Below are 24,019 nucleotides of genomic sequence, written 5' to 3'. Positions count from 1 at the left end.
CACACACACAAAGCGTTAGTCCCTCACTGGTGTCTGACTCTGTGACCCGCCAGGCTCCTCTGTCCATGGGGTTCTCCAGGCAAGAATACTGGAGTGGGTAGCCATTTCCTACTCCAGGGGATCTTCCCGACCCAGGGATTGAACTGGCATCTCCTGCATTGCAGGTGGATTCTTTACCATCTGAGCCACCAGCGAAGTTCTCAGATGAGAAAGAGAGACTCAAAGTCACTGGGGATTTGTGGCCTGAGAGCCCAGGTTTCACTCCTCCCACAAGATTCTCCTAGCCCCTTCCTTCTGAGTCTCTCAACCCCCTCTCCCAGACCCAGAGCCCCAGGCACCTTCTGCTTTCGCAGCTTCTTCTGCTTGGTCATCAAGGTAGCGATGCTTTCGCGGGCGGACACCACCTCGGCGGGCTCCTTGATGTCTGGCTGGTTGTCACCGGTGTCCGAGTCCTTCCTGGTGTCACCCTTAGTGAAGGACTCCTTCCGACGCTCCTCCCGCCACTTGAGTGCCCGGCGTGACTTCTCATGCTTCCAGCTGCCGCAGCCCCAACCCCAAAGGAGACGGGGGATTCAGGCCATGGAGGGTTGGGGGGCATAAGGTGCGGCTCCAGCTCCCGGGTCCCATCCCAGGCCAGCGGTGCTTACCTGGCAATGGTGAGCAGGTGGTGGGAGGTGTCCATCTCCAGCTCCATGCCACGGTTCTCCAGCTCCAGCAGGCGTCTCTGCGTGTCCATTTGCTCCTGGAAGGTGCTGACCAGCTGCTCACGAAGGTGTTCCATTGCAGCCTGTTCGCCCTGCCCGCTGTGCAGCTGGACCTTGGCTGCCCGTTGAATGGGAGATGGGAGAGGTCAGCGGAGGAGGAAAGGTCAGCCCAGGAAAGTCTGGGTCCGCCTGGGCCCTCCCCACCTCTTTCTCCCCAAAAGACTTCTGTGCAACCACCTCCTCCACGAAGACCTCCTAGATTACCCCCTCCCACATTCCACCTTCCACATTGTCTTCAGGCAGTGACCCAAAGGTGACTCCCAGCTCCCTGTATGAACTGGGCTTCCACCAGCCTTTAGAGTGCCTTTCTGTCACCTAGTAAAAGGCACCCCTTAGACACTTTACTGCCATGTGCTGCAAGATCATCAAAGCAAGTACAGAAAATCTGTAAGGGAACCGTATCCCTCCTGGTGATGCCAGGCCCAGTCTGACAGCCCTCACTGCAGTCCCCAGAGTGAAGCCCCCACACAGCTAAATGCCCAGGTGACTCTCACTCTGATACCACCGAATCCTCGGGTCAGGTCTCTGAGGCAGAGATCACGATTCTGTTTGCCAGCTGAAGGACGGGTGGCTTAAAGGCTACTCAGCCAGAAAGAGCCCGAGTCCGGCTTTGAAGCCAGCGCTATCTGACCGCAGAGCACCCTGAGGGGCATCGGGAGACGGGCTCTGGTTCACGGAGACCCACGCACGCACCCTGGATGTGGCGGATGTCGCCCCGCCCCAGCTGGGCTCGGTCCGGGCTCCGCCCGCCCCGCTCCTCCATCTTGCGCTTGAGCCTCTGGATCTCGCCCCGCAGGTCAGCAATGATGTTCGTGTACTGGGCGATGTGGTAGGAGACGCTTAGCAGGTTCCGCTTCACCTGGGGAGGGGGCGGGGTACAGTCACCTGGGGGCCAGGGCCTGCCAGTGGGGACCCTCTTTTTCTCCTGGTTGACAGTAACGGCCTCCTCGCCTCCAACCCTGTTCTATGCTCTGCTTAGTCACTCAGCTGTGCCTGACTCGCTGCGACCCCATGGACAGTAGCCTGCCGGGCTCCTCTGTCCATGGGATTCTCCAGGCAAGAATACTGGAGTGGGTGCCATGCCCTCCTCCAGGGGATCTTCAACCCAGGGATTGAACCCAGGTCTCCTGCATTGCAGGCGGATTCTTTACCACCTGAGCTACCAGGAAAGCCCTGCCTCCGACCCTACAACCTATCAAACTACATGCCCCCACCAGAGGCATACTCCTAAAATTATGCGCCAGCCCCCCCGCCCCGCCCCAAGCCCCGGCTCTCTGTGCCACTCAACCTTCGTTGGCTCCCTACTGCTGGGAGAATGTCCTGATTCCTTCATTTGGTGTTGAAGGCACACTGCTCTCTCTAGTTCCATTTGGCTCACTGCTCCGGTGGAGGAAGCATTCTCCTCACCCCACCTCTGCCGCCAACACCACCTTCTCCCTGCCTTAGGAGCCTCTGTCCTTACTGCTCCCTCCCTTCTGGAGTCTCCTCTTCACCCTTCAGATTCCCACTCACAGTCTCTAAAGAGGTCCGTGGGATCCCACGGCCTCCCTGCTGTTGGCGTGACTGCTATTAATAATATTCTGAACTATCAATTCGCTCTTTTAAGGGTCTCTTCCCACCATTAAGTTACTTAATGGAGAGAGTAGAGATAAAGCATCCAGCTCCTGACACAGTAGCTGGAAAACTGCTGTGTTAGGAGAATGTTGGTTAGGTTCTTAGACTCTTCACATGGGTGGGCCCAGATGACCTCATAGATAGCCAGGATTCTAACACACTGATCAGAAAATGTAGGGAAACCTTGAAAACTGGGCAGAGCTCAGTGCCCTTCCTCCCCAGCCGGGAAGCCGCTTAGCTCCCTTCAGCCTCACTGTCCTCGGCTGTGAGTTGAGGACAGAAATAACGCCTGCCTCATTCGAGGATCACATGAGATGAACTGATAAAGGGCCCACAGTATAAGTGCTCAGTAACACTCACCACTATTGGAACTGTTGGGGTTAGGGCCTTCGGAGGAGTAAAGGTCTGAATGAGCATCTTTTAAGATGAAAACAGGAAGATGGAAGGGGATGGTGGGGTTCGGGGCACAGACCTTGGGGATGAGCACAGACTTTGAGCAAGAGGAGGGCCGGGACTTCCCTGGAGGTCCGATGGTTAAGAGTCTGCCCGCCAATGCAGGGGACATGGGTTTGGTGTCTGGTCTGGGAAGATCTCACATGCCACGGGGCAACTAAGCCCGTAAGCCACCCTTACTGAGCCCACACGCCCCAGAGCCCATGTCGCACAAGAGAATCCCCCATAGTCGCCACAACTAGAGAGGAGCCCCCAGTTCACCGCAACCAGAGAAACCCCACACATAGCAACAAAGACTGACCACGGCCAAATAAAGTTTGAAAAGAGAAGGGGCCCTTCAGAAGCTGTGGGCTTCCTGGCAAGTCACAGGGGGCCAGAGCAGTGGCGGCTCGGTCCAGCGTGTGTGTTCGGGGGGCTGGGGGTGGCACGCCTTGGAGTCAGTCAGGGGGCTTGAATCTTGGCCCAGAAGGGCAGATCCTGGGGGCACAGAGCAGGGGCCCCTCACCCGGGTCTTGATGCTCTTGGCCCGGCCGGCGTAGGTCAGGGTGTTCCGGGACTCCTCGAAGGCGCTGCTTGCTGGGCTGATGTGGGCGATCATCACGGTGCGGCTGTTTCCCCCCAGGGAGTCCTGGACGGGCCGGGGGCGGGCGGCGGTCAGCAGGGGCTGCCTCCCTGGACCCTGCTCCCGCTCGTGATGCCCTCGTGGCGTGTGTGCGTCTCTCTCTCTCACACACTCACAGGTGCTGGTGCCGAGCACCCCGTGGACCCTCCTTCCCCCTCTGCTGCCTCCCCACTTCTTCCCTCTCCCAGTTTCTTCTCCAAAGCTCATGTTAGAAAATTTCCAGCATCTGAGTCAGGGCCTCCCAGCTCTCCTCCTCCCCTGCTCATATACATGAGGATGAGGAAAGGTTGGCTGGAACCAGAGCGGGAAGAGCTCTGAGGGGTCCTGGGCTTCTCCGCCATCTCCTCGGGCCATCCAGGTCACCCCCTTTGCTGACGGCGGAAGGTGCCATTGTCTTGGCTGGAGCGAGGCTGGTGATGGAGTGAACTGGGCCTGTGGCCACTGCCTCCCTTGTCCCGGGCTTGCCCTGCCCTCTTCAACGGAGAGAGTGTGCGGGGCTACAGGGGCCTAGGGGCAAAGCCCTCGGGTGTGGCAGTGACCATCGGAGCGACTTCAAGCAAGCTCCTTCACCTCCCTAACCCTCAGCTCCCTCCAGTTTCTAGGTAGCAGGAGCCGGCTCTCGCACCCCCAGCCTGCAGGTGCAGTGATGCTGGTGGGCTGATGCCCAGCGTTAGGTCACCTGCAGCTCTGCCATCAGCCCAGCCAGACCTCTGCTGGGGCCCTCCGTCCAGCACTTACTGGCGGGAGCCCTTGGGGAGGTTACTTAGCCTCCTAGTGCCTCGGTGTCCTCGTCTGCAAATGGAATTAATGACCCCCTAACTCAGATACGCTGACCCGATAAAAGGAACTGAGGAGAATTCCCTGGCCGTCCGGTGGTTAGGACTCCATGCTTTCACTGCTGAGGGCCCGGGGTTCAATCCCTGGTTGGGAAATTAAGATCCCACAAATCATGCAGAATGGCTCCCTCCTCTCCAAAAAGGAACTGGGTGTGGCGGGGGGAAGTAGTGCATTCAGAGCCCAGCCAGGAGTGTGCTCCCCACCCCACAACAGCAGCCTCTGGGAGCCACGAGACTGACAGTCCACCTGAACCCCCAAATCCAGATGACTCCCAGTTCCCTCAAACCCACAGCCCTGGGTGGGAGGGCGGTGGTCAGATGCTCAGATGCAACCTCTTTTCCTCCCCGCTGTTCGCAAACAGGGGCCGGCGAGCGCGTGCTCAGTCGCTTCAGCCACGTCCGACTCTTCTAGACCCCGTGGACTGGTTCCTCTGTCCATGGGATTCTCCAGGCAAGAGTACTGGCGTGGGTTGCCATGCCCTCCTCCAGGGGACCTTCCTGACCCAGGAATCAAACCCCCAACTCCTGCATCTCCTGCATTGCAGGCAGATTTTTTTTTTTTTACCTCCTCAGCCACCTGGAAACCCCTAACACACAGGACACCCAGTTGAGATCTGAAATTTGGATAAATGAGTGAGCTTTTTTTAAAGTATAAGTATGTCTCAAAGACGGCATGGGACATACATACTGATACCCAAACCAGATTTCGTTATTTATCTGTTATTTATTCACATGCAGCTGGACATCCTGTATTTCTCTCTGTGCAGCTGGCAGCCCCACCCCGGTGCCCAGGGCCTAGGCCCAGTGGCAGCTGGTACCTTCAGGAGGCGGGTGAGCTTGCTGTCGCGATAGTTGACGTACTTGTTGGCGCCCTTGTCACTCAGCGCATTGATGCAGTTGCCCAGGGCCAGCAGCGAGCGGTTGATGTGGGCCCCCTCTTTCATGCGCTGCCCACGGTTCTGCGTCTGGGGGGGTGAGCAGCAGGTATGACTCCCCACCCCAGGCCATCCTGGGTTGTAAACCCTCTCCCCGTCCCCCAGGGCTCTGCAAGGAAGAGACGCTGAGGATCTGGTCTGCCCTCTGCTCAGGGAGGGCATTCCAGAAGGTCAGAGAACGAGAAGGTCTCTGGACAAGAGTGGGGCTTCCTAGGTGGGCGCTAGTGGTTAAGAACCTGCCTGGCAATGCAGGACACACAGGAAACGCCGGTTCGATCCCTGGGTCTAGGAGATTCTCTGGAGGAGGGCATGGCAACCCACTCCAATACTCTTGCCTGGAAAATCTCATGGACAGAGGAGCCTGGTGGGCTGCAGTCCATGGGGTCACAGAGTTGGACATGACTGAAGCAACTGAGCACGCATGCTGGACAAGAGCAGGGGACAGGACACTCCCACGGAGGGCTGAGAGCCCGGCTCTTCGTCTGCCTGGGGACTGACCCGCTGGCACAGTTAAGGGCAGCACCGAGGGCGAGATGGTGGGAGGTCGCGACTTCCCAGGCAGCTCAGCTGGGAGCCAGCACGGCCATGGGCTCCCGGTTGTAGAGAGAGAGCCAGGCTCCAGAGGGGAAGGATGGAAGTTTGTGTGTACGCGGGAAAGGGTGTGTGAGCGTGTGTGAATTGTATGTGTACATGTGACAGTGTGTATGTGTGTATAAGAAGGTGTGTGAGGAACCCCCTGGAGTTCCAGGGTCTAAGACTCCGCGCTCCCAATGCAGCAGGGGGCCTGCGTTCGATCCCTGGTTAGGGAACTAGGTCCCACATCCACAGCTAAGAGTTTGAATGCTGCAACTAAAGATTCCATGTGCCATAACTAAGACCCAAAGCAGCCGATACATAAATAAATAATAAGTAAATATTAAAAAAAAAAAAAAAAAAAAGAAGCCTGTGTGTTAGGAAATGCATGAATTTGTGTGTGAATGGATGTAAGAGCAGGACAGGACCAAGTCCCAGGAGGCTCTGCCACCCTTGGGAGACATCTCTGCCCAGCCTGGTGAAGCTGGGATCGGGTGGCTGCAGGGCACACCCTCTCCCCACTGGCTGCTCCCCGCCCCCTTCCTCCAGGAAGCCCTCAGGCCTTTATGGAAAGAGAATGTGTTTCTCCCACTCCACCCTATTGACACCAACCCTTGTTGCTTCTCCCCGGTACTTGCGTTTGCCTCAGTGCTAATGGTGAGATGCCCATGGATTCAGGCGACCACGAAACTTCTGAATTTGCCCACAGGAGGGGGCCAGGGTGGCAGGGCTGGGCAAACAGCGACGGGAGGGACGAACGCTGACAAGTGGGCGGCAGGCTCTTTTCTCTCCCTGATGTGGTGGGCAGGGTCCCCTCCCGGGCTCTGCCCAGGGTCCCCCCCATCAGGGGACATCGTCTCCCCTGGGCCCCAGCTCCTCACCGGGCCCATTCATTCTCCTGGCAGTTTCCCCAGGTCCTCCGGGACACACACTGTCTCCTTCCCTGGAGAGATCCTCACAAACCCTTCCCACAAACAGCCCCTTGGCGGGGGGGCGAAGTGGGGGGGTCTCCCTGGGGTACCCTAGCCCAGCCCGCCCTTTCTGTCCTCTGTGACATCCCTCAGTGCCCGCCCCTCTGGAGCACCCCCCACTCCCGCCCTCCCTGAGACAGTCCCCACTCCACCCCTTGGGGAGCGGGGTGGGCCAGCCTCCCTGCCCCGCACCCCCAAGCTCTGCCCCCAGCCCCAGGGGGAGCCAGCCTCACCTGGGAGGCCCGCTCAGAGCCAGCCAGGTCGATCATGAAGAGGCGGCCCTGCCGCACCTCCTGCAGGACGTCCCTGACCCGGCCGCGCTGGCGCACGGTCACCTGGAGCACGGCGTGGGAGCGCGAGGACGTCTGGTTGGCGGCCGTGGGCTCCTGGGTCCTCTGCCGGTTCCCTCTCATCAGCAGCTGCATGATCTGGGTGGGCGGGGCAGAGCAGGGAGGCCACTCCTGGGGACCCGTGGGGACGCTCCCCAGTCCTGCCTCTGCGAGGTTGGGAAGGGGCCCAAGGCAGGGCTGGGTCAGCCCCCCGTGTGCTGTGGGGGCCGAGCGGTCAGGGCCTGTCAACTGGGATGCTGGGTGCCTTGCCGGTCCCCAGGGTCGGCGTGGCCGGGGGCGTGTCATCCAGGGTCCTCTGTGTCTGCCCCAGCTCCAGCCCAGCTGAACTGCAGTGGCTCCCTGGTTGCAGAGCCCTGCCGCCTCTGGTCATACCCCCACACACAGAGATTAGTGTCCTCCACTACCCGACTGGCTGCACAAGACTCGCCTCTTTGGCATTGATGGTGGAGACCTCAGTGAGTCCAGCCACCTGGATCACTCCCTTGGAGTCTTCCCTCAGCTCCAGGTACCCCAGAGAAGGGTTCAGCAGGTCCCGGATCATCTCATTGTAGATCTGATGGGACCGGTTGGGAGGGGCAGGGGACAGACGTTAACGGGAGACCGAGAGCAGGAGGCTCAGGCAACAGCCGGGCTCTCCATCCCTCCCGAGAGCTCCGGGCTCCTCTCAGGGAAACCCTGGGTTAAGGAGATGGACCCCTTCCTTCCTTCCTATGAGGTGGGCCTAAGGGGGCTTCAGCACCCAGGGGGGAAATACTGGGCTGCCAAAGCCAACGGTACAGAAGGTAGCAGGCCGGCCGGGCACCAGGCAGAGGATGGGACCTAACCCGTGGCCAAGCCCTGGTGGTTGCTAAGCAACCCTTACGGTACCTTCACCCAGCCTCCCTAGCCACGGCCGTCGAAGTGCATTTTGCTGTCTAAGTCAACACGACGCTGGCTGGAGCAGGTGCTGGCAGCGATGCCTCGCTGCGCCTCCTGAGCTGTCACCCAGGAGATTATCAGCTTCCAGAGGGAGCCAGGGAGGCCAGGAGCCAGATGGAGCCTAGCCCAGGGGCTCTCCCGCCGCTTCTGGCCTCTGTGGGCCCCCACCCACACTGATCTGCTATTGCCCAGTGATAGCACTCCCACAGGTGGGCATCAGGGGCTGTGTCAAGGTGGAGAAGGCTGGCAGGTCTAAGCCTGTCCGTGTATGTAACATTCTCACCTGTACCTACATATACAGAGTGCCTACAGGTAGCCTGGCAAAGCAAACAGGGTTGGCTCAGTCGTGTCTGACTCTCTGTGATCCCATGCACTGTAGCCCACCAGGCTCCTCTGTCCATGGGATTCTCCAGGCAAGAATGGAGTGGGTTGCCATTTCCTTCTCCAGGGGATCTTCCCAAGCCTGGGTCTCCTGCATTGCAGGCAGATTCTTTACCATCTGAGCCACCAGGGAAGTGGAGGAGTGGGTCCAGAGGATGGCCTCTGGGAGGCTGGCTGAGGTCTGTGCGCAGTGACCAGGTAGCTTTGGAGTAGCCAAGTGGGCAGGGCTCGGTTCTAAAGCCGCAGGGTCCTGAGTCTGAATTCCTGTTCCCCCACTTACTGTGTGGCCGCAGGACTGTGGCTGTCAAGTTGCCTAACCTCTCTGAGTTTTTATAAAGTGAGGCCGACCACATGCATGTGGTAGAGCAGCCGTGATGAGCGCCCCAGGAGACTGCCCCCTGACCTGACCCCCGGGAGGTAAACCAGCCCGGGCCTGTGGACCTCCTGGCCCAAGCCCACAGGACAGGGTGGGCCGAGGGCTCACCTCCAGGTAGGACATGGACACCTCGTATTCCATGTCATCGCTGGTCTCCTCGATGGCACCGAAGAGGTCGTTGAGGGTCCGAACGTAGATGCCGGGCTCGTGGTCTGTGCCCAGCATGGTGTAGGTTTTCCCGCAGCCTGGGGCAGAGCAGGGCGGGTGGGTGAGCAGGATGGAGACTGGGAGCATGGGGGCCCTGGCAAACCTGGGTCTGTCCTCAAGGCTGGAGCCTCCCAGGTGGCCAGGAGGTGGGGGGAGGGGGAGAAGATGGCATCCTTGGCTGGGGGTGGGGCTCTGGGTCTAAAGGGCTCTGGGAGAGGGCAGTTTCAATCAGCCACATCCTTGATTCCTGCTCCGGCCTGGGCCAGACAAGCTCCGAGGCGGAGGGTGAGGAGCTTGATTCTCGGGGGCACTCGCCCTCACCTGTGGGGCCATAGGCAAAGACAGTGGCATTGTAGCCTGAGATGACGCCTTCGATGAGGCTCTTGGTGGTGGCCTGATACACCATCTCCTGTAGGAAAGAGGAGATCCATCAGGGCCCCGGGCACAGCCAGGGCAGAGCACATGGGCCCGTGGGCTCACCCTGACCCGCAACAGAGGCAGTTTCATCCCTGGAGCCCTCAGACCCTGAGATGTGGGTGTGGGAAGGGGGATGGCTGTCTCTGCTTTCCCCCCATGGGTCGGGGGGGCGGGGAATGCCAGCCTGCAAGAGTGCTCAGGACACCTGAGACCCTCCCCACCAACAGCTGTTTCCCAGTCCCCAGCCCAGAGGACGCCTCACACCTGCTCCTTGGAGCATCCGCGGATGGGTGAGATGGGGGTCCCTGGGAGGGTGTCAGCTTCCCCGAGGCGCCCCTCCCAGCACCAGATATCTGGGCTTCAAGCACCTTCCTGCAGCTCCCCTAGGGGGGCCACCTGTGGGGAGTGCTGTGTGGGTCCCTGTGGAGGGTGGCATTTGTGTGCTGACCGTGGTGTGTCCACGCAGAAGGCTCTGTATGCGCCATGCAGGCTCACGCATGTGTGTGTATGTGGGGATGTGGCAGGGAGAGAATGAGTGATGGAGGGTCTCCTGGGGCTCGGTGCCAGGGTCCCCTAAGGGCTCCCTCTCAAGTCAGTCAGAGGGCAGAGAGGGGATCCCGTGTGTCCCCAGGCCCAGGCGCCCCCTCACCTGGGTGGCAGTGAAGTCAAAGGCCACGTCGAACAGGTAGGACTTCTCCCGGAAGCGGTGCGCCCGTAGGATGTCATCGGGATCCTCCATTGGGTCCATAAGAACCACCATCTGCAAAGGTCCCAAGAGGAGGCGGGCAGTCACCCAGGAGCCCCAGGCCCACCCCGATGTCCACACTGACCACTGACCTTAAGGAGCGGGAGGGACCGGATGAGAGACTGATGGCGTCCGGGAGCGCCAGGGTCAAGGTCAACTGAGTCCCAACATAGGACAAGACACTGAGCGGATGGGCTGCCCTGGGACCACCCCAAGGTCTCAGAGCTCCCTTCCGGGGTCAGCAGGGGAGTCAGGGCCAGTGATGGCCCAAAGAGAGCTTGAGAGGAGACAAGGCGTGAGGCTGGCCACTGTGGGGCAGACTCAGAGGAGGCTGATTTGGGAGCCCGGTCCAGTACCGTGGACTCAGGAGATGTACAGGGGTCCCTCTGGGTGCACCCCCATCCAGCACCAGGATTCAGGAGCCCCCGGTGCTGGGAGGACCACAGCTTTGGGGCTCCCCCCAGGCTCCTCCCAGTAGGTACACACTGGTGCTCACTGCATCTAAACTGGCCTAAGACACCCCCGCCCCTTCCCCCAGGTCCCAATAGGGCCCTCCTCTGAGATCTTCAGTAGAGGGAAGAAGGAAGAGGTAAGACAGCTTCCTAGGAGGCCCGAGCCCGGGACCCTCATGCAGAGGTCTTAACCAGTCAGGTGGGATTCCAGGGGAGTCACGAGAGGGGACGCCCCAGACAGGCTGGGCTGGGGCTCTGTGCAGGGAAACAAGGAGGCCACTGCCCCGGCCCCCCTCACAGACCGCTAAAGCCTGGGTGGCCACAGCGAGTTGAGTGCAGGGCACTGGGGCCTGCAGTGTACCTGGGGTGCACATCTATCTCCAGCCACCTCCTCCGGGCTTCAGCCCCAGGGCCGTGTGAGCCTCTCCCAGGATCCACTTCCTGGCTCGGGCCCTAATACCAGCAGCAGGAGCCCTGATCAAGAGTCAGACCCAAATGAAGAAATATCCGCCCACAAGTCCCCAGGCGTGGGTCCCAGAAGAGGGATGCAAGGGAACCTGACCAGCTGCATGGCTCTCACCCTCGGTGTCAGAGCTCCTGGGCCCACCGGCAGCACCAGGGGCCAAGGGGCAGCCTCTAGGATTTTCAGTGCAGGGGAGGGTGAGCAGCCTGCACAGATGCCCATCCCCCACTGATCACCTTCAGATGACCTTTGGCACTGCCAAGTTCATGGGCACCGTGGGCATCTGGTTCCTTTGACATCCAGCCTCCCGAATCAGGACATTGTCAGCACGGCTGCCATGAGCCCCTCTTAAAAGAGGGCTTTGTCTGGGTCTCCATCTGTCTGGACCCCTGCCCGCACCCCACTCTTCAGAGCATCACCCCCTTCCCTGTCCACTCGGGCACACAATGGAGCCCTTGTGCTCCTCGGCCAGGTGAACTGGAGCTGAGCTGCGGAGGGCTGGGGTGAGGGTGGGGTGCTCGGGGCTGCCACGGAGGCAGCACAGGGAGTTCAGGCCGAGTGACCACAACTGCTGGCCACCTTGCATGTAACCCAGGCATTAAGTGATACCCTCCGGGTCAGAGAGAGATGTGATTTCCTGCCTGACATTCAGAGTACAGTGGGGATCAGACCATTTTAGTAACAAGCCTGGGCTCCGGGAGGCAGGCAGAGTGCAGAGAAGGGGCACACGACCCAGCTTTTCCACTGCAGGAGGGCTTCCTGGAAGAGGAGGTACCAGCACTGTCTTTTTTTTTTTTTAATAAGATATTTAATATAGTTCCCTGTGCTATACAGTAAATCCCTGTTGCTTGGTGGTTTAGTTGCTAAGTTGTGTTCGACTCTTGCGACCCCATGGACTGGAGCCCACCAGGCTGCTCTGTCCATGGAATTCTCCAGGCAAGAATACAGGAGTGGGTTGCCATTTCCTTCTCCAGGGGATCTTCCTGAACCAGAGATCGAACCAGGGTCTCCTGCACTGCAGGCAGATTCTTTATCAACTGAGCCATCAGGAAGTAAGTCCTTGTTGCATATCTACTTTATTTTTAAAAAATTTCCGACATGCCATGAAGCAAGCAGGATCTCAGTTCCCTGACCAGAAATTGAACCTGTGCCCCCTGCCCTGGAAATGCAGAGTCTTAACCACTGGACCACCAGGGAAGTCCCAGCACCAAGTCTTAAAGGATGAGCAAGAACTGGCTGAGGAACGTGAGGTGGGAAAGCATCAAGGGGGCCACACGAGCAAGGCCGTGACGTGACAGGCAGGCTGTGGGCAGGTGGCCTCAGCGCAGAATCACCAGCAGTTCTCGGGAGAAAGGCAGGGTTGGAACGAGAGCTCGGGAACTTTTCCTCCTGTTCTCACTGCCAGGAATCCCGAGAGCACAGACCCAAAATGGCCACAGAAGGAGACGTAGGGGCCCCTCTGTGAGCACGTGTTGCCCGCCCTGCCCCCCTGCCCAAAGCAGGTCCTAAAAGTCACGCAGCCTGGCACCCGGCATCGGCCCAGGGAATGTTTTGTTTGTTCTGGCTACACCTCGCGGCTTCTGGAACTTTCCTGACCAGGGATTGAACCCATGCCCCTCTGCAGTGGAAACACCCGGGTCCTAACCACTAGACCACCAGGGAAGTCCCCAAGGAAAGCTTTCTAAGTAAAGCCGCACTGGGGCCATGCACAGGGCTAAATGCATGCACACAGCTAAATGCTGGTTCTCATCTTCTCCGAGGACTTAGAGCAGGCCCTCGTTATCGCAAGATCGTAATGAGGAGTCAGACTGGCACCCAAGGCTGCCAAGTACAGAGCTCGCTGGACTCAAAGCTACTGGGTTCCAGAACCCAGGCTCCTAACCAGGCCTCCTGTCCCCGCCTCGGGAACAACAGAAGCCTGGCAGGGGGATGCTCCTCTGTTTGGTTGAGCTGTGCCCCAGCCCCACCAGATTTAAATGTTGAAGTCCAACTCCACAGCCCCTCCGAGTGTGACCTAATTTGGAAATAGCGTTGTTGCAGATGTAATCAGTTGAGTTAGGATGTGGCCCTTTTATAAGGTGGTGGTGTCCTTATAAAAGGGGGCTATTAGGGCACAAACACATGTGGAGGGAAGGAGATCCAGCCAGTCCACCCGAAAGGAAATCAGTCCTGAATATTCACTGGCAGGACTGATGCTAAAGTTGAAACTCCAATAGTTTGCCCACCTGATACAAAGAGCTGACTCCTTAGAAAAGACCCTGATGCTGGGAAAGATTGAAGGCAGGAGGAGAAGGGGACGACAGAGGATGAGATGATTGGATGGCATCACCGACTCAATGGACATGAGTTTGAGAGAACTCCGGGAGATGGTGAAGGACAGGGAGGCCTGGCGTGCTGCAGTCCATGGGGTCTCAAAGAGTCGGACACGACTGAGTGACTGAACAACTGGTATTCTGGTCCAGCAGCCTTGGAAACTGATACATCACCCCCCAACCCCCTGCCCGGAGGCAGGCCCCTCCCTCAGCCCGGAGGCGGTGGGCTCAGCCTGGGAGCGTCCTCTCACAAAATCCTTGAGTCTTAAGTGTCCATGTTCAACCTGTAGCATGCTGGACACCTGCCTCTGGGAGGTTTCAAAGGGGACGTTGACCACACAAGAGGCACAGGGCCCCCCCACACTGGCAGAGGGTGGGGTGGGAGGCGTGGCTGGGGCCGGGCCAGCTGGCAGCACACGGCAGGGCCCTGTCTCCGCTGATCCAGGCCCCCTGACTCCGCAGAGGCCCCGGCTTGCCCTCTCCCTGCCCTCACCGCCCCACACCCAGACCTATGCTTGACTCAAGGCCAGTTGTGATCTTTGCACAGTTCTAGATTTGGGCTGGGAAACCCAAGATCCACTGGGGAGCTAGGGGGGCCTCAGACTCAGGGGAGGGACGTGTCATCCGTACATGGGGCCGCAGAAGGTGCCAGGCTCCTCCCCAGCATCTCCTAGGTGAGAAATACCAGGAACAAAGCGTGTGGGGACTTCTTCCTGCTGAGCAGCGCTAAGCTGCTGGTTTTGATCAGCTGAGCAGCACTAACCACGTCTTTCTGGCCTGTGGATGGCTCAGGGTTCCTCAGTCTTGGCGCTACTGATGCTTTGGGCTGGACCACTGCGAGCGGGAATTGTCCCGGGCGTTGTAGGATGGTTGGCAGCAGCCCTCCGGCACTGGAGGCCCCGGCACTGCCTCCTCCCGCGGTGACATTGCCACATGCCCCCCGGGGAGCACAATCACCCCCGCTTGAAAACCGCTGTTCCCCCTCAAGCCGCCAAACTGGCAGCGAAGTTCTCTGAGCCGGGGGTGATGTGCAAATTGGGTTCAGGCTCCAGACTGCTGGGTGACCCTGGGAAGACTGCACCACCTCTCTGGGCCTCATGTTCACCCTGGCCAGAAGTCAGGGAGGACCCGCAGGGCCATAGCCTTGAGAGAAGAAATCACCCCATCACCCCTCACCTGCTCGGGAAGCCCCAGCAGAGAATAGGAATGTGAGGGGGTGCCCAGCTCAAGAGACATCAGTTCCAGTCCAGGTTACTAAGCCCACAGCTCCTTTATTCTCGGGCTGTAAACCAGACACAACCAAACAAAAGCCGGATTCCAGCTGGATATCACCTCTGTAAAGCTGTTTCTGGATTTGTTTGTTTGTTCTTTAAGAAGGAAAATTCGTGGCTGGTCAGATTTCTAGTTGTACCATCCTGTGGGTACTCAAGAAAGGAGACTTTGATCCCAGGAAGGGTGTTACAGGGCCCTGACAGCCCTGAGGCTAGATGAAAAAAGATTAGAACGCTGAGCTCATAAAGCCACCGAGGTCCAGCCAACTGCTCCCAACAGAGCCACACCTGGCTGATATCCTAGCCAGGTCCCCACCTTCCTACAGGACTCTGAAGACCCGGGTAAGCAGAGGCGTGACCGACATGGTCCAGGGCTGCCTTTCTCACGGGTCTGCTGATCCCTTCATCACCGTCTTCCTGGAAGCCTCTGAGATGCAGATTCCCAGCACTGCCCAGATTCATGGAATGAGAAACTCTGGGGAACTGGGCCCACAGATCTGCCTTTTTAGCCATTGCTCTTGTGACTCAGTGGTAAAGAATCCGTCTGCCGATGCAGGAGACGCGAGTTTGATCCCTGGGTCTGGAAGATCCCCTGGAGGAGAAAACGGCAACCGACTCCAGTATCCTTACCTGGAGAATCCCATGGACAGAGGAGCCTGGCAGGCTACAGTCCATGGGGTCCCAGAGTCAGAGATGGCTGAGCACAGCAATGCAACGCACAACTTGCCGTGTGCCCATTCAGGGCTAAGCGTAAGCATCCTTGCACCCTGGCGGCATTATTCATAGCAGTCAAAACGTAGGAAACGAGCCAAATGTCCATCAGCTGAGGGGAGGTCGATTAGATGCAGAGCAGCATGGAATGCTATCCAGCCGCGAAAACGAATGACACTCTGACCCAGGCGACAACGTGGATGAACCCTGAAAACATGCTCAGTGAAACAAGTCAGACACGAAGAACCACAGACTTCAGGACCCCGTTTCCATGAACTGTCCAAAGCAGGCGAATCTATAGAGATGGAAAGTGGTTGTCTGGGGCTGGGAGGGGGCTGGGGAGATGCATGGCGGTGTGGCTAAGGGCGGAGGGAAAGGCTCCCCGAATCCTCTCCCAAGTCACGCTCCACCAGGCTCGGCCCTCTGGGGTCACAGAGCCGGGAAGCAACCAGACGGTGGGTGGTGGGCGTGCAGGGAGGCCCTGCCCCTGGGGCAGTGAGCAGACTGAAGACGCCCTGGCTCCCGAACAACACTCACTCACGGATTCTGACGCTCAGCATCTGTCACCTTATCCTTTATTTATCTTTCACAATAGCCTCACCCTCACAGGATCGCTCTAATCCTCTCAACAGCTCTAGGGCCTGGCAGAGCAGGTTATTAACATCCTGCTTTCTGATGAGAAAACAGAGACTAGGAAGCCCCTTGCCTGACTCCTGAGATAGGACCCCCAGGGGTACAGGGAGGTTGACAGTTGGACTTTGAGGCTAATTATGGGATTATGCATATGGGCAGGTGACTTAAATCCTGCAGATAAACACAGTCTGGGAGGCTGAGGGGCGGGGCAGTGGGCCGTGGGTTCCTTGGGGCAGTGGGGGTGGGGTGGGAGAAGGAAGCTCTTTGTTCTGGGAGCTTCTTTTTCCAGCCTTGGGGCTCCTGGGCCCCTCCACCCTCTCAGGCTGCCCTCGCTCACTTTACAGTCATCAGGGGCGCTCCCCGAAGGGTCTGGCATCAGAGTCTAGTCCCAACCCCCGATGCTAGGAGACTGAGCTCCTACTGGACTCTTCCCCGAACATATATATGTGGCAGTGACCCACTGGGGACCACCAGATAGAAAGGCCTGAAGCCAGAAGCGGGTGGGCAGGAGGTGGGCCAGGGCCTCACTTATCTCCGGGGCCTAAAACCTTCCTGACTGTCAGCCCTTGAGATAAACTAACATCTCTTAAATCCCGACCACGCACCAGGCACTGGGGAAGCGCTGGGCATCCAGGAACCCGTGGAGACGTCTACGTGTGCATACTAAACCGCTTCAGTTGTGTCGGACTCTGCGAACCTGTGGACTGTTGCCCACCAGGCTGCTCTGTCCATGGGATGCTCCAGGCAAGAATACTGGAGTGGGTTGCCAAGCCCTCTTTCAAGGGATCTTCCCGACCCAGGGCTCGAACCCGCATCTCCTATGTCTCCTGCACTGGCAGGTGAGTTCTTTACCACTAGCGCCACCGGGGAAGCCCTGGAGACATCTAAGAAGGCATTGTGTGACAGCGCTGTGATGACCCCGAATCAACCGTCAACCCAAATCAACATCCCCGGGGGCGGTGGGAGGGGCAGGTAAGACCACAGGTGCCCGAACCTCCTCTTTACAAATCCAAACCTCGCTCCAGCTTCCTCAGAATGCAGGCACCGGCCTCTGGTCCGCAGAGGACACTCTGCCCTGCCCGTGTCCACCTCTGCAAAGCTGGGGGAACACGGGCTCTCTCAGCCCCAGAAGAACAACCCCCAGCTCCAAGCAAGGCTGTCCTGGGACCCCCCTCATGCCAGCAGGTGACGGACACCTAGGCCCACCTCTCCCCACTAGGACCGCCGACTGGCGGGCTTTGACAGCACGGCCTCCCTGCTGACCACTAAGGGCCGGGCTTCAGTAGTGTGACCTCTGGGTTGCTCCCCAACCCCTGGCCCGAGCACGGGGCCAAGTAACTCCTCCATCACAGAGGGAAGAAAGAGCCTAGAAGCCCAGGCCAGGACAGACTGGGCTGGGAGCCCCTCTGTGGGGCTGGGTTGTGAGGAAGGGCCACAAGCAAGCGGGCAACGGAAGCCGCTGGGTCAAGGGCAGGTCTGCTTCCCAAGCAGAAGTCTCTTTAGTGGAGGCGGGGCGTTGTGCAGGCTGCCTGGGCCAGCGGCACCTTTGCTGGGAAGCGGTTCCATGGCCGTGTTATGCTGGGGTTGCTCCCACGCTCTCCCTGCCAGTCACCGGGCTCCACACCTCAAGAAGGAGGAGCTGAACAGCTGGCCCATCAGTGAGGCTGGTCAAGCCTGCAGCCCCGAGCCCTGTCGGGGTCAATGATGCAGGCCTGGGGGGCCAGGGCCATAGACGAGCCCTGGGGGTCACCAAAGAGCCACGGAGGTCAGGGTGCAGGGCCTGGCCAGACCGGGAGTTTGCCCTTTTCTTAAATTTTGGCCTCGAGGCATGTGAGATCTTACTTCCCCAACCAGGGATTGAACTCACGCCCCTTGCATTGGAAGGTAAAGTCTGAACCACTGGATCACCAGAGAAGTCCGCCACTTTTCTTCTTGGACTTGTGTGTCTGTACCTCCCGCCGCCCAGGGTCTTACTGGTCAGAGGAACGGAGCACTTGAGTGGTGGCTGGTTTTTGAGAGGTGCCCAGCCTGCCACGCACTGTGGCTTCTCCCAAACTGCAGGCCAGGCAAGTGCATCCTTTTTTACCTTAGTCACCTGACCAGAGATCAAACTCCCATGCAGGGGAAGGGCGGAGTCTTAACCACCGGACCGCCAGGGAAGTCGCAGGCAAGGGCATCTTTGAACCCAGTGGGGAGAGAAGATGCTGGGGGCAGAAGCCTAACGTTCTCCCCCTGCAGGGCCCGGAGTCCGTGTTGACAGCCCTGGGCGCACGCCGCTCAGACCACCCTCTATATGTCTAAGCTGAGAAAGGAGCAGGCCCGTCGGCACTGCCCAGCCCAGGGCCTTCTCGGAGGCGCAGTCCAGCCTCCCTCTCCACTGGCAGGGACAGAAAGGAGCCAGTGTTTGCCGTGTGTGGGCACACAATGGGCTGTGCCCTGGACCAGAGCGTTTCCATCAGCATCGGTTAATATCTCTCAGCCCCCAGTCCGGCTGGGAGCCAGGAGCAGCGCAGAGAGACAGCATCTCTGTCCCTGACAGCCCTGGGGACAAGTGGGACCAACAGGGAGTGGCCTTGCTGGGAAGGAGGGCTCTCCTCTGGAGTTCCCTGGCCCTTCATGGATGGCCCCTCTCATCAGCCAGTCCAGGAACCCTGGGCACTTTCTCTCACTAATCCAGTAAGTCCCCTACACCGAGCCTTCAAGGTGCGAACATTCAAAGATGCCAAGGTACACCTGGTTCCAGCAAGGACCTGGAGCCTGTGCCATCAGCGCCAGGCGTGCGTGACACTGCAGCCTGCCCTCCATCTCCTCCTGCTGACGATCCTTCCGCTCCACCGTCTCCCACCTCCTCGGCCCCTCCAGTCAGTAACCCTTCTTGCTTGTTCACTCCTAGCCAGCCCCTGTATGTAGTACTGTCCTTTTCAAGGCACCATACTGTAAGATTAAAAAGGCTTTATTTTTTGTGTTTGTTTTTAAATATGTTATTTGCGTGAAAGGCATTATAAACCTATTACAGTACAATACTACATAGCCAATGGTGTTAATCGGGTACCTAGGCTAACTTTGTCGGACTTACGCACTAAGCGGACTTACGAACGTGCTCTCGGAATGGAACTCCTTAGTAGGCAGGGAACTTATAGTAGATGAGGTGTGTGCTAGTTGCTCAGTAGCGCCCAGCTCTTTGCAATCTCATGGACTAGTAGCCCTCCAGGCTCCTCTGTCTGTGGCATGCTCCAGGCAAGAATTCTGGAGTGGGTAGCCATTCCCTTCTCTAGGGGATCTTCCCAACTCAGGGATCGAACCCTGGTCTCTCCTGCACTGCAGGCAGATTCTTTACCGTCTGAGCCATCAGGGAAGCCCAGCAGATGATAATTCACAGCTACTAAATGCCTACTGCGTACCAGGATCTGGGGGAGCACTGTGCACCCATCAGTGTGCTCCCTAAAGACTCTTTAGGGAAGGGTTAGGGTTACTGTCCCCCGTCACAGAGGAGGCAATTGAGGCTTCTGGCAGCAGCCTGGCCAAGGCCACACAGCTGGTAGAAGGCAGAGCCTACCCTGCACGACTGCTGTGTGCGTACATCCTGCTCCTGCTGGCCTTTAGGTGGGGCCTCCCAGCCCTCCCCCGCTTTCCTTGAGGTCTTTGAGGAAGGCTACCCTTTTCCAAGGGGGAACAGAGGAAGAGAGATCAGGAGGCCGGTGCCACCCAGTTCCGCCATGCCCACAGCTCGTGGGAACCCCAGAGGCAGGCCGGCAGCTCATGCTGTGTTGCCCGCCTGTGCTCTTCATATCTTGGCCGTCGGGCTTCCTGAGTCCAGCCTTCCAGGATCAAGGGCAGCAAGTGCTCACTTTGCGTCTCTCTCTGCACCACGCGGGGCCACCCCAACTCCTCTGACCGCTCCCCAGCACACTCTGCCGCCTTGATGAGCCCTGGAGCTCAGGAGAAGCCGGCAGCAGCCACGGAGCTCCCGGAGGCAAGTGGCCGCTTTCAGGGTCCCCATAGGCTAGAGCAGCATGATGCCTCTACCCAGGCACCAAGACTGCCCTTGCTGCCCCCACCATGGTGCCCACCCCCAGCCCACATTTGGATCCTCAACTGCCTACCCCAAAAAACATCCTGGCTGGGACTTCCTTGCTGGTCCAGTGGTTAAAAATCCACCTTGCAATGCAAGGGACACAGGTTTGATCCCTGGCTGGGGAACTAAGATTCCACAGGCTTCAGAACAACTGAGCCTGCGTGCTGCAACTGCTGAGCCCTGGAGCCACAGCTAGACGGAAGCCCGTGCTCTACAATGACGATCCCACATAAGACCCGATGCAGCCAAAAATAAAAAAATTTTTTTAAAGATTGAAATGTCAAAAATAAAACCTTCCTTTAAAAGCAAGCAAACAAACAAACAGAAAACACCCCGGCCGTGGGGGACAATGTGGCTCCTGCCCTCCTCTCACCCCTTCTCTCTCCAGCCTGAGCCACACTGGCCTTTTCTAAGTGACCCAAGTGTATCACCACCCCTCTCACCCCAGGGCCTTTGCACACACAAGTCCCTCTGGTTGAAATTCCCCCTTCAGCACACTCCTAAAGAGCTCCTCTTCATCCCGCGTGTTTCAGCTCAAGCATCCTTTCTCAGCGAAGTCCTCCCTGACTCCGGGACAAGGTCAAGTTCCCTCTTACGCCCACAGCAGCACACATTTCTTTGCAGCCCTTGCTGGCTACACACTCATACGTTTCATCACAAGAAAGCCATGGAAGGAAGACGGGGTCTTTTCTGCTCACCGTGGTTTCCTGGCTCCTAGCACTATCCCCAGTGTGTTGTGGGTACTTGATAAATATTTATTGTCTCTTGTGTAAGTGGAGGTGGAGCTTGCCCTGCCCAGCTCATAATAGTGACAGGAAGACCAAGAGAGCAAACAGACGTCCAAAGACCTGCAAACCATGAACAGTCTGGTGACCCTAGGAACACATGCCCTATGGGGAGCGGATCCATTAAGGTGGGGAAGTTAAGTCATGAGTACATGGAAGGTATGTGAATTTTTTCCGGGCTGGATGAAAGGGCTCAGCTCACTTCCCCCTGGACCAGGGAAGCTTTGAGCTCTCTTTGGATCAATCTAGGGAGGCTTCCTGGAAGAAGGGCGGTGGTTTCCTTGACGATGCTATCAATAGTACAACCCAGAGCTCAGAGGGTAGAGGAGGGGTCATTCCTGCCTCCACCAGGTGAGTAGGTACCTGCCCCCACTAGGTGAGAGCAGACCCCTGTCCTGCTCTGCGGCTCCTGGCCACAGCCCCCACGTACCTGCTCGTCCACTTTGTGGGCGATGAGGGTGGCTCCTTCTTCCAGCTCTGCCACGCTGATGGGCCGGACCCGGAGCGCCACCTGGGAGGGAAGGTCAGACCCCCAGGATTAGATGGAGAGGGCTGTGCTGGGCCCCTGAGAGAAGGATGAGAGGACCCCAGGATCCTTGCCTCGGACAAGCCCCGTGGGTTCCTCTCTGATCAGCCAGCCACGCCCAGCTCATCTTGAGGAAACCTCGGTGGTTCAAGGCGACCATCCAGGGCGAGGGCACCAGGTCCAGAGCGTGTGGGCTGTGTCTGTGTCTATAAATTTCCCAGGAGCCTGTGCCCCAGAGGAGACAGCCATCTGCTCCTCCCGGCTGCATCAGTCACACGCCCGAATTAAGCACCTGCAGCTCCCCTGGGCTTTTCACTTGGAGCCCTTGGCACCGGGGCAGCCTGTCTGTGCGTCTGTGAGTGACGTGCTGCATGTGGCGGCCACATGGTGGAATGGAGGCCCAGGGAACCTCCCCTCCTCGTGCTGACTACATCCCTACCCAAGGACAGCGCCATCAGGGGCTCCCTCCTCCCTCTGTCCTCCGGCCAGAGAGAGATGATGGGTCCCCATCTTGGGTGTGGGTCTCCCCAAAAGAAGGTGGAGGTGTTTCTTCTTCTGAACAAGGGGAAACACCTGCTGGGCGCGTGGGTATAACTAGCCATCTGCAGGCCCGGTAAGAAGCCTTCACTCTCAGAGGCACTTCATTGTCAGAGTGCCCTCCTGCATCCTCAGTCAAACTCCACAGGTGGGAGGGGCAGCCCCTCTGTCCACATCTGCCAAGGCAAGCCATTTGCAAAGAGACAATTCTAAACTGCCAGACAGGATGTTCCAGAGCCCGGGGCTTGCTGGGGTTGCCTTATCCTCCAGTAACATCATCACCCACCTGCTGGTGGAGGAGCTTCCCCAGATCTCAGAAGTTAGGGGCTGAGAGGGCGCATCGGCCTTGGGATCCCTGAGTCTCCCCCACCCTCATCACTCTAACCTGGCCCTGTTGATAATCAGAAATCTGTCTTTGTCTCTAGCTGCTTCTTGGACCCCCATTCACACCTCCTCCTCTGCTCCAGTCCCCAGGGCCCTGGGGGGGCCATCTCGGTGGCTTCCAGCATTTCTTTGAAATATTTAGAGTCCTGACATGGACAGCAACTCAATAACCAGCCACCCTCAATCTTGTGCCTGCTCCTTTGCCACGTGGGGACTCTTGCCCACCTATGGTCCTCAAAACCCTCTAACCTCCTGACCCCACCAGTTCCAGCTACCCTCCTTCACCAGGAAACCTCCACTTTCCTTTTCCGGAAGATGGGTCGGGCGCCCCCTGCTCCTGTCTCTTCGGGATCATATAGCAGTCTGGCCTCAGGGTGTCCCCTGGTGGGAAGGTGTAAAGGGGGATGGGACTGAAGCCTGGCCAACTTCTCAGGTCTTAGCAGGGTGGCCAGGATGCCTTCCTTCTTGATATCCATGACTTGGCAAAGTTGCTCAGGACCGTCGCAGCCCCTGGTTTTAAGTGTTCTCTTAGTGGAAACACCCAATACAGTCTGGGGGCCGCCGGCAGAGTCTGGGTTCTGGGGGCCGGAGATGGGGTCGAGGAGGAGGAGGAGGCTGACCGGGTCTCACCATGAGTTGCTGGTCCTTGGAGTCCCCGCTGTCCTTCATGCCTGCGGCGGGCGGAAGGGCTCAGGCCGAGATCGCGGGCGTGGCCGAGCCGCACGCCCACCGCCTCCGGGGCCCGCGCGGCCGCTGCCTGACAACCCGAAACCAACAAGGCGCGCGCGGCCGAGGGCGCGGACCGGGGCGGGCGGGGCCTGGGGCGGGCTCCGAAGGCGACCCGCCCCCCTCGCGCTGCGAACCGGGAGGTGGACGTCTCCGCCCGGGAGGCCGAACTTGCCAACGGCCTGGGCGACCCCCGGGCCCTCGGCGCGGCTCTGCATCCGCCCCGTGGGCGCCCGTGCTCCCTGCCTTCTTTCTGCCCGCTCGGGCCACGCGCATCGGCTGCCCGTCCGTCCGTCCGACTCTCAGCGTCTCCCGGGCGGCAGTGGGCAGCCTCATGTTTCCATGGTCGCTGCGGGCACCGTGGCTGAGGCTCATGTCGCTGGCGCGGTGTCTTCACGAAGTGTCCAGTGACAGAACGGGTGAGGAGGATGCCCGGGCTGCCCACCGGCGGACGTGCAGGGGAACGCCAGTATCACTTGGGTTGTCACAGAAGAGCCCCGTGAACTAACAGGACCTGACGGGTAAACCCAGCGACTAGGCCAAGATGGGTGGAACTGTGTGCCTTCTGGCTCCCTGCCTGCTGTAAGACCCACAGTGTTGATGTTGAGTCGCTAAGTCGTGTGGGACTCTTTTGCGGCCCGATGGACTGTAACCCGCCGGGCTCCTCTGTCCCTGACATTTTTCAGGCAAAAGTACTGGAGTGGGTAGCCCTTCCCTTCTCCAGGAGATCTTGGAACCTGTGTCTGCTGGCGTCTCCTGCATTGCAGGTGGGTTCTTTACTGCTGAGCCACCAGGATAGCCCAAGAGCCACCATACCGTGCAAGAAAGTGCAGGTCAAACGCTGTCGTCCCCATCCTTGATGGGAACAACAGTGGTTGCAGTTGCAGGGAGCACGGTGGAAAGATTCCTGGCCTCAGGGGGCCCCGGGAAAACGGGATTCTGGTCCCACCTCGCACCCAACCTGCTGAACCACCTGGAGCCA

General features: G+C 58.8%; 1 protein-coding gene across 1 annotated transcript in view; it reads right to left on the bottom strand.

Annotated features, from left to right (window-relative positions):
- Positions 1-23,313, bottom strand: part of LOC129648596 (kinesin-like protein KIF19) — a 35,972-nt gene extending 12,659 nt beyond the window's left edge. Inside the window, exons 1-12 of the mRNA XM_055575048.1 lie at positions 22,942-23,313; positions 21,295-21,375; positions 10,067-10,177; positions 9,322-9,409; positions 8,902-9,038; positions 7,546-7,671; positions 7,002-7,196; positions 5,108-5,254; positions 3,337-3,459; positions 1,458-1,623; positions 648-822; positions 339-537 (exon numbers count right to left, since the gene is read on the bottom strand). Of these exons, the coding sequence (XP_055431023.1) occupies positions 339-537; positions 648-822; positions 1,458-1,623; positions 3,337-3,459; positions 5,108-5,254; positions 7,002-7,196; positions 7,546-7,671; positions 8,902-9,038; positions 9,322-9,409; positions 10,067-10,177; positions 21,295-21,375; positions 22,942-22,980 (1,587 nt within the window). The 5' untranslated portion in view covers positions 22,981-23,313. The remainder of the gene's footprint in view (positions 1-338; positions 538-647; positions 823-1,457; positions 1,624-3,336; positions 3,460-5,107; positions 5,255-7,001; positions 7,197-7,545; positions 7,672-8,901; positions 9,039-9,321; positions 9,410-10,066; positions 10,178-21,294; positions 21,376-22,941) is intronic.
- Positions 23,314-24,019: the final 706 nt, after the last annotated feature.

This window comes from Bubalus kerabau, chromosome 4, assembly GCF_029407905.1.
Source record: "Bubalus kerabau isolate K-KA32 ecotype Philippines breed swamp buffalo chromosome 4, PCC_UOA_SB_1v2, whole genome shotgun sequence".
NCBI lineage: Eukaryota > Metazoa > Chordata > Mammalia > Artiodactyla > Bovidae > Bubalus > Bubalus kerabau.
The sequence above is the reverse complement of the archived record's forward strand: the minus strand, read 5'-3'. Positions and strand labels throughout refer to the sequence as shown.